This window comes from Salvia hispanica, chromosome 4 (genome assembly GCF_023119035.1).
Source record: "Salvia hispanica cultivar TCC Black 2014 chromosome 4, UniMelb_Shisp_WGS_1.0, whole genome shotgun sequence".
Taxonomy (NCBI): Eukaryota; Viridiplantae; Streptophyta; class Magnoliopsida; order Lamiales; family Lamiaceae; genus Salvia; species Salvia hispanica.
Window position 1 is genome coordinate 19,074,538 of NC_062968.1, and position 8,953 is coordinate 19,083,490.

Below are 8,953 nucleotides of genomic sequence, written 5' to 3' on the forward strand. Positions count from 1 at the left end.
CACTGATGTTAATGTTCATGCATGGACTATAAGATTGTCTAACCCCAATTTCGAAAATTAATTTGTATAAAATTCCTTTTTAAACTTTGTACTTCATTCGTTCTACTGTAGTTGGGTCATTTTCTATCCTGTAAAATTTCATCTTAATTGAGTCATTTCTATATTCGTAACAAATCACACATTTTATCTTTCTTACTCCCGCCGTTAATGTTCATATTTGCTATTTTGATCCATCCACAAAATAATATCTATTTTTACTTTTTTTATTTTAGGTTGGTGGATCCTACTTTTCACTAACACACAATCGTACCAGACAATGTCCTGGTTAGTTATTTGAAGAAATGCCACATTATTAGTGTACGTTACATCATTTCAACGTCCATGCATGAACATTAACATCATTTGGTGGGATGATTCAGTACATGTCAAAATTCATTTACTTTTAATGCATACTCTCTCTCACGATTAATTCACATCAATTTCCTATTTTGAAATACCTACTTCTTTGGTTATACAGATATCGATTTTATCTACCCCAATTTCACGCATTTAATAAGTAATTGGTTGGGAAATTGAGTTTCGATGACGGGACATATGAACTGTTCATTTGAACAATACTAAAAGACATTGTTTGTACATAATATTTCATAAATAAAAAAAATTAAATTTTATGATTTAATGCTTCGTATTTTATAATTTTGTGGAATTCGACAAAAGTTTAATTAAAACCGGTGAGTTAAATTACTACTCATCTATAAGTATAAAACTCCCTAAATAATGTTGAAAATTCGACAAAAAAGGCATCTAGTGCATAATCTACATTGTTCTATGGATTTATTTAAATGAATTGATAGTATAATCGTTTATTCCATAATTATAAAAAAATTTCTTCTCTAATTTACCTTTACATAAAATAAATCAGTCTCTATGTCTCACAAAACATGGGCATTTACGACAGCACGAGAATTAATGCACAAATTGATAAAGTAAGAGAGATAGAAAGAAAGGTAATTATAGTCATGTTAGTGGAAAATGGAGTCAATCTTATTAGAAAGAAAGAAGTTATCAAAAATAGAAAGGAATAATTTTATGGGACATCCTAAAATGAAAAATGTCCTTATTTTTATAGGACGGATGAGTATAAATCTGTCAAATGACATATCATCCTATTCTGATGAATATAGTTAGGCTTTATTTTTATATACTTAATTCTTTAGGCCACGGATTAAGAAATTGTATTGAATAAATAAAATGAAAATAAAAGAGAATAGAACAAAGGGGAAAATAATATAGATTAAAGTATGTGATGGATTAAAGTAAGAGTGATTAGATGTTTGTTCTTTACTCCCTCTGTTCCATAGTAGTGAAGTCATTTTTCAGTTTCGTGACGTTCCATCATAGTAGAATCATTTCCCTATTAAGCAAAAGAGGGAACATCTTTTTTGGTCCACGAACTTTGCCAAAGTATCATTTTAGGTCCGTGAACTTTGAAAATATCATTTCAGGTCCATCAACTATGGGTTAATATCATTTGGAGTACTTTTTAACTATTTCCAAGTTTTTTAGACAAAAATACTCTTGATACCTTAAAGGGTATATATTTTTAATAAATTTATCCTATACTCATATTTTTTATAAATATCTTTACTATATATTTTTGATAAATTTTTAAAATATAATTTGACCTTCAATATTATCACTTAATTTTGTAATTAAGTGACATGCAAGAAAAGATCCTTATTAAAATTTTTATTATTAAAGAAAAGTTCTTTATTCAATTTTAAAATTCTTTAATATAAAAATTGAAGAAGCAATTTTACTTGCATGTCACATAATTAAGTGATAATATTGAAGGTCAAATTATATTTAGAAAATTCGTCAAAAATATACTGTAAAAATATTTATAAAAAATATGAGTATATGATAAGTTTATTAAAAATATATATCCTTTAAGGTATCGAGGGTATTTTCGTCCAGAAAAACTTAGAAATAGTAAAAAAGTACTTCAAATGATATTAACCCATAGTTGATGGACCTGAAATGATATTTTCAAAGTTCACAGACCTAAAATGATACTTTGGCAAAGTTCGTGGACTAAAAAAGACGTTCCCTCTAAGCAAAAAGTAACACTTTTTCCCCCCACTTACTTTATTCACTCTCTTATTTTATTCGCTCAACTTTCTCTCTTTTCAACTTTATTATCTTTTCAATTAATATATTTTAATATCTCTTTCTTAATTTTTGTGCTGAAAAGAAGTGACTCTACCACTATGGAAGGAAGGGAGTACCTTAACTAAATGACTCAACTTTGTTTGAACGTCCAAGACTCAACTTTAGTTGGGACGAAGGGAGTATCATTTTCCAAATTATCTGTCTAAAATAATTGTCTCGGTTCTTATGGTGAGACGGAGAGTATACCATACTTTTATATATTAATGTGATGAAAAATATGATAGAAATAGTATTGTCAAACGGACTAATATAGCAAAAATGAACTTTAAGTATAGTAGAACGTAGTGAGGGAGTAATAGTCCTTCATTACTCAAAGGTCCTACCTCTTAATTATTACTCTCAATATGTTGCGAATTGATATGTGGTTCATACTTCACCATGCAGCTGTCAATGGAAGATTTTTCACGAGTAATAGTTTGGAAGATATATATATATATATATATATAGGGGTACGTTAAAATGACAACACTCTTAAAATGACAGTAATGACACCACGCTAGACTGCAATATTATAAACGCTAGATCTGCAATATCTAATACACTAGACTGCAATCTATAGATTGCAGTCCAACGTATTGGATATTGCAGGCGGGAAAAATTGCAGTCTAGCATATTGGATATTGCAGGCCGCGAAAATTTACCCTTGAATAATTTTTATGATTGCCACATGGCAGCTGATTATTCGTCCATGTGTACAAATGATTGGCTAGGATTGGTGGTATGGTGTTACTTTAAGAGGTGTTGTCATTTTAACACAAACCTATATATATATATATATATATAAGGATGTATTCAGGTCAGAACGCTAAGTATAAGTAAAACTCAAAACACTTGCAGTCCATTGGATCATATGATCTAATGGTTAGATTAATGTCACGTGTCATCTAATAATGTAGAATTTTAGACATAATGTAGCTCGGATAATAATGTAGCAATTTAGTTGAATAATGTAGCATTTTAGTTTAGAAATGTACAGTTTTAGTCTTACAATATACATTTCTAGTCTAATAATGTACCTCGCCTAATAATGTAGATTTTTAGTATGATAATGTAACAAATCACAACCATCCAATCTAATGATCCAAGGGTTGTGATTTGTGCTGTGTTTTACACTAAGATGCTGTAAGGACCCTAACACACCCCTATATATATATATATATATATATACTTGTATACCATTAGTAATTGCGCATATACAGTAATCATCCCTTGCTTTCCTTTCTCTCTAATCAATGGCCGACGAAATTCTCCACGATTTCTTCCCAATGCTAAGAGTCTACAGAAGTGGCCGAATCGAGAGGCTTACTGGCGAAGATATCGTCCCCCCGTCTATAGATTCACTTACCTCCGTCCAATCCAAAGACGTCGAAATCGAGCCGGAGATCAACCTCTCCGCCCGAATCTACCTCCCTCCCAACGCCGACCCTACCAAAAAGCTCCCACTCCTCGTCTACTACCACGGCAGCGGCTTCGTCGTCGGATCCGCCTTCTCCCCGCTCTGTCATAAGCATCTCATTCTCTTAGTTGCACAAGCCAACATCGTCGCCATCTCGGTTAATTACCGTTTAGCCCCCGAATTCCCGCTCCCGATCGCGTTCGAGGACTCATGGCGCGCTCTCAAATGGATCGCCGAGGGCAATGATGAATGGATCAACGAATTCGCCGATCTGACACGTGTGTATTTAGGCGGGGACAGCGCGGGCGCGAATATAGCACACAACATCGCAATGAGGGTCGGTTCGGAGAATCCGGAGGGTTTTAACTTGCAAGGGATTTTCCTGAATTGCCCCGCCTTTGGGGGCGAGGATCCGATTGGGTGCGAAACGGCTGAGGAATTCAAGAAGAGGGCAGAGTTTTCTAAGAAACTGTGGCATTTTATTTGCCCGAGCATGAAGGATCGCGACGAAGGATGGGTGAATCCAGGTAAGGATCCGAAGATATCGGGTTTGGGTTGTGGAAAAGTGTTGGTTTATGTTGCGGGGAAGGATCACCTGAAGGATAGAGGGTGGTATTATAAGGAGGTGCTTAGCAATTGTGGGTGGAAGGGAGAAATTGAATGTGTTGAGGTTGCAGAGGAAGATCATGTATTTAGTGTGCTTACTCCAGATAATCAGGTATCAATGGATATGATCAAAAAAGTAGCTTCCTTTATTAATAAAATCTTAAGTCCCTAATGAATCATAGTACTACCTCTGTCCCTGAAAATTTGATACAGTTTACCATTTCAGTCTGTCCCTGAAAATTTGATACACTTCACTTTTACCATTTTTGGTAGTGGACCTCATATTCCACTAACTCATTCTTACTCACATTTTATTATAAAACTAATACTTTAAAAGTAGGACCCACATCCCACCAACTTTTTCAACTCACTTTCCATTATATTTCTTAAAACTCGTGTCGGATCAAAGTGTAGCAAATTTTGGGGGACGGAGGTAGTATATCATTTGGTGTTAATTATAGCCCAATATATGATTTTCATCGCATAATGCCTTCAAGATTTAAATGTGTACTTTACTTATCCTAATTTCGAGCAGTAATTTATTTGTTTACTGTTATGGACTATGGTGGTGCTTCATGCAAGAAATAATTGGTATATGTATAATTTGGTTGTAATGCAAAGCTAATTCGTATTGAGATATGTTTGCACTTATTATTTGATATTTTACTTAGCTTTCACTTTCGATTTTCGAATAAAGTCTATATATACTCGCCTCGGCTTATAAGTTATACCCACTATATGCGTGGAAAGATAATGCTCCATTTCTCCCAACTAACTTGAAACATAAGTCTTGGGCTCTGAGATTAAAATTTTGTGTTGAAAAGTAGTAGAAATGAATAAAATAGGAAATATAAAGAAATAGTAAAATAGATAGTGAAATAAAGTAAGAGTAATTGGATGTTTTATTTTTTATTAAAAAAGAAAATAACTCAACTTAGTTAGGACATCCGAAAGATGAATACGACTCAACTTAGTTGGGACGGAAGGAGTACTAATTTTCATTGAATTTTTAAAACTTTCATTTATTTTTTTATTAATGTATTTCAAGTTATTCATAATATTTTATTTTGTCAATTACTATAAGTTATATAATCATTAGATATTTTTAAATACCTAGCGGCTAAGATAATACTCCCTCCGTCCCGCTTTAAGAGTCCCAGGTGAGGCGGGCACATGTTTTAAAAAAAATGTTTGAGTGTGTAATAAATAAATATTGTAGTGGATGTTGGGACCCACTTTTAATTGAGTGTTCAATAAATAAATGTTATAGTGAATGTTGAGACCCACTTTTAACACTTTTTTATTAGTTGTAGTGGATGTTGGGACCCACTTTTAACACTTTGTAGGCATTTTTTATTCATTTATCTCAACCGGGACTCCTAAAGCGGGACGCCCAAAATTGATTAACCGGGACTCCTAAAGCGGGACGGAGGGAGTACATTTCTTAGTCGACACATGATTTTCAGAATTGTTGGTAAATATGGTTAATTGGAAAGAGAAAAAAGTATCTGAGTGTATTAATTGGATAGAGGAAGTTATTAAAAATAGATATGTAGCATCTTGGTTAGGACAAACTAAAAAGGAAAGTGTATCATCCTAAATGAGACGTATGGAGTAATATTTAATAAATAAATATGCACATAGTAAATCAAATGGCGTTATTTTTCAGTGAAAATGGTGTGATTTTCGTGGGCGTGATATGGAGTAGTAGTAGTATTTACTTAGAACATAATCACTCACCAATTGACATTAATGTTGAAGTCGTGTCTTCTGTTCGAAACGTGAGTATTAGTTTTATAATAAAATGTAAGTGTAATAAGTTGGTGGAATATGAGATTTACTTATCATTTATAGTAAAGTGAAATATGACTTTTATTATTAGACGAGTTGAAATGACAAAATATGACTCATATCGAGGGATGGAGATAATATAAATATCTGTAAATGTATAAAGATAGCACACGCCAAAACTGTTGTTCCATATCTTGTGCCAGCATATGTTCCATATCTTGTGCCAGCATAAATGCTTATTTGCAAGACAAAACAACGGTTTTTTTAATAGTGGCTATTACTATAACTATTAATTTATCTTCGTAGATGTAACATAAGTTTAATAATGTAAAATTGTATATTATTGGATATGGGCAACCAATTGGTTGTTCAGATGTCGCGATTAGATTACTTACTTGTTCAGATGCTGCCACGATTAGATTACTTAGTAAAATATGTCACGACACCATTAAATGGCAGGTAAAATATAAATTAAACCACAAAGTCAGAAACGGAAAGTTATCACCATAATATCAAATGAAAAATCCGGACATTTTTAAATTGGAGGGAGGTAAACTAATATTCCTCGTGTCCCATTAAATGAATAATATTCATTTTTTTATTGTCACATCACAAATGATCCTTTTTAGTAAAAAAATAATATTTTTATTTTCTCATATTTTATTTTCTCCTACCTTTTTCCTAACTTTATTTAATAGTTTCTCCTACCATAATCTATATTTACTTAAATAAAAAAAAATCATTTTTTTAAAATCTTGTGTTCAAAAGAAATCCTTAATTTATAACAGGATGGATAGACTATTAGTTTTGCTTAAAAAAAGTTGTAGCAATTTGCAGGTGTGAAACAATATTGATTGTCAACTTGGCATATGATTTATACATATAGGACTATAAAGAAATATTGGTCCCTAAATTCATAATTTCAGCTAAATTTTAGTATTATTCACAAATTTTAAAATTGGTCTAAAATAGAAAAAATGAACCTCTATTGCATAAAGATTGAGGGAGTAGTGGTTCATACTTCACGGTGAAGCTGTGAATGGAAAGTTTTTACTAATAGTAACTTAGGAAGATATTATATCTATATATATATACGTAATTGCATATATACACTAGTCATCCCTTGCTTTCCTTTCTCTCTGATCAATGGCCGATGAAATCCTCCTCGACTTCTCCCCATTGTTCAGAGTCTACCAAAATGGCAAACTCGAGAGGCTTCCCCGTGAAGTTTTCGTCCCCCCATCTCTAGATCCAGCCACGGGCGTCCAATCCAAGGACGTCGAAATCGCGCCGGAGATCAACCTCTCCGCTCGGATTTACCTCCCGCCCAACGCCGATCGCACCAAAAAGCTCCCACTCCTCGTCTACTACCACGGCGGCGGCTTCATCGTCGAATCCGCCTTCTCCCCGTTCTATCACAAGCACCTCAATCACTTAGTCGCACAAGCCAACGTCGTCGCCGTCTCGGTTAATTACCGATTAGCCCCTGAATTCCCGCTCCCAATCGCGTTCGAGGATTCGTGGCGCGCTCTCAACTGGATCGCCGAGGCCGAGGAGGAATGGATCAACGAATTCGCCGATCTGAAGCTTGTGTATTTAGGCGGGGACAGCGCCGGCGGGACTATAGCACACAACATCGCAATCCGGGTCGGGTCGGATAAACCAGATGGTTTTAACTTACAAGGGATTTTCCTCAATTGCCCCGCCTTTGGGGGTGTGGATCCGATTGGATGCGAAACAGCCGAGGAGTTCAAGAAAAAGGCGGAGTATTCTGAGAAACTGTGGCAATATATTTGCCCGAGCATGAGGGATCGCAACGAGGGATGGGTTAACCCGGGTAAGGATCCGAAGTTATCGGGTTTGGGTTGCCAGAAAGTGCTGGTTTATGTTGCTGGGAAGGATTCTCTCAAGGATAGAGGGTGGTATTATAATGAGGTGCTGAGCAGTTGTGGATGGAAAGGAGAAATCGAGTGCATTGAGGTTGCCGGTGAAGGCCATGTTTTCAGTGTGATTACTCCAGATAATCAGGTTGGAATTAATATGATAAAAAAATTGGCTTCCTTTATCAATAACTAAATCATTATCGAATCCGAATAAATCTATTGGAGTATCATGTAGTGCTATTTATTACTCAATAAATGACGTCATTGCAAAATGTCTTCAAGATTTACCTACCCTGATTTCGAGCATTAATTTTAACTGTTTGTGGTGAAATTAGATTGCGATGAAGAGATGTATCTGTTGTTATGGATCAATGATGTAATTTGGTTGTGGTGTAAAGCTAGTCCGTTTTGAGATTTGTTTTCAGTTACTTTACGCATTCAAATTTCAACATTCAAGTGAAGTCCATATACTCGCCTTGGCCTTAAACCATGACTGAATTGGGTTGTTAAGATTGGACTTTGTATGAATCCAAGTCATAAACCAACTAAAAAAAATTGGTTAATGAAGGCCATTTTAAAATTGATTTGGCAAACCCAAAAAACTGGCTAAACAAATCGAACTAATTGGTTCTACTCATATCCTCGATGATTTAGCATCCCAAGAGAAGTCAGAATCACTGAGAACATGGGTATCATATATACCTTATTTCCTATCCTAATTAATACCTCTCGTTGCACCATTACTACCCACAATTTTTGCAATAAGCCAAAACCGCTACAACAGTCTCTCCTCCAATAAATTTTATAGCATTATTGTTCTTCTTTTTAATCATCAATTATTTTGTAAAATTAAATAACACTATAGATAATAATAAAAGTAGTTTAATAAAAATTACAAAAATTACATTAACTAAAATCTTTAAAAGTTAAAAAACAAAAAATCCTGAATTACTTACTCTTTCACTCTTGGTAGAGTGGAGCAACCACCTCTTCAGGCTCGGGAACAGATCCTCTGCTGTTTAAAAAAACACAGCACAATATGCTG

The 8,953-nt window shown here is 34.3% G+C and overlaps 2 protein-coding genes across 2 annotated transcripts; both read left to right on the forward strand.

Moving 5' to 3' along the window:
* Positions 1 to 3,426: 3,426 nt before the first annotated feature.
* Positions 3,427 to 4,406, forward strand: LOC125220567 (probable carboxylesterase 2). The gene has a single exon (XM_048122726.1). It carries the CDS (start codon positions 3,465 to 3,467, stop codon positions 4,404 to 4,406), a length of 942 nt encoding a protein of 313 aa, XP_047978683.1. The 5' UTR covers positions 3,427 to 3,464.
* Positions 4,407 to 7,148: 2,742 nt separating this feature from the next.
* On the forward strand, positions 7,149 to 8,332 carry LOC125220059 (probable carboxylesterase 2). Its single transcript, XM_048122177.1, has one exon. It carries the CDS (start codon positions 7,172 to 7,174, stop codon positions 8,099 to 8,101), a length of 930 nt encoding a protein of 309 aa, XP_047978134.1. The 5' UTR covers positions 7,149 to 7,171; the 3' UTR covers positions 8,102 to 8,332.
* The last annotated feature ends 621 nt before the right edge of the window (positions 8,333 to 8,953 follow it).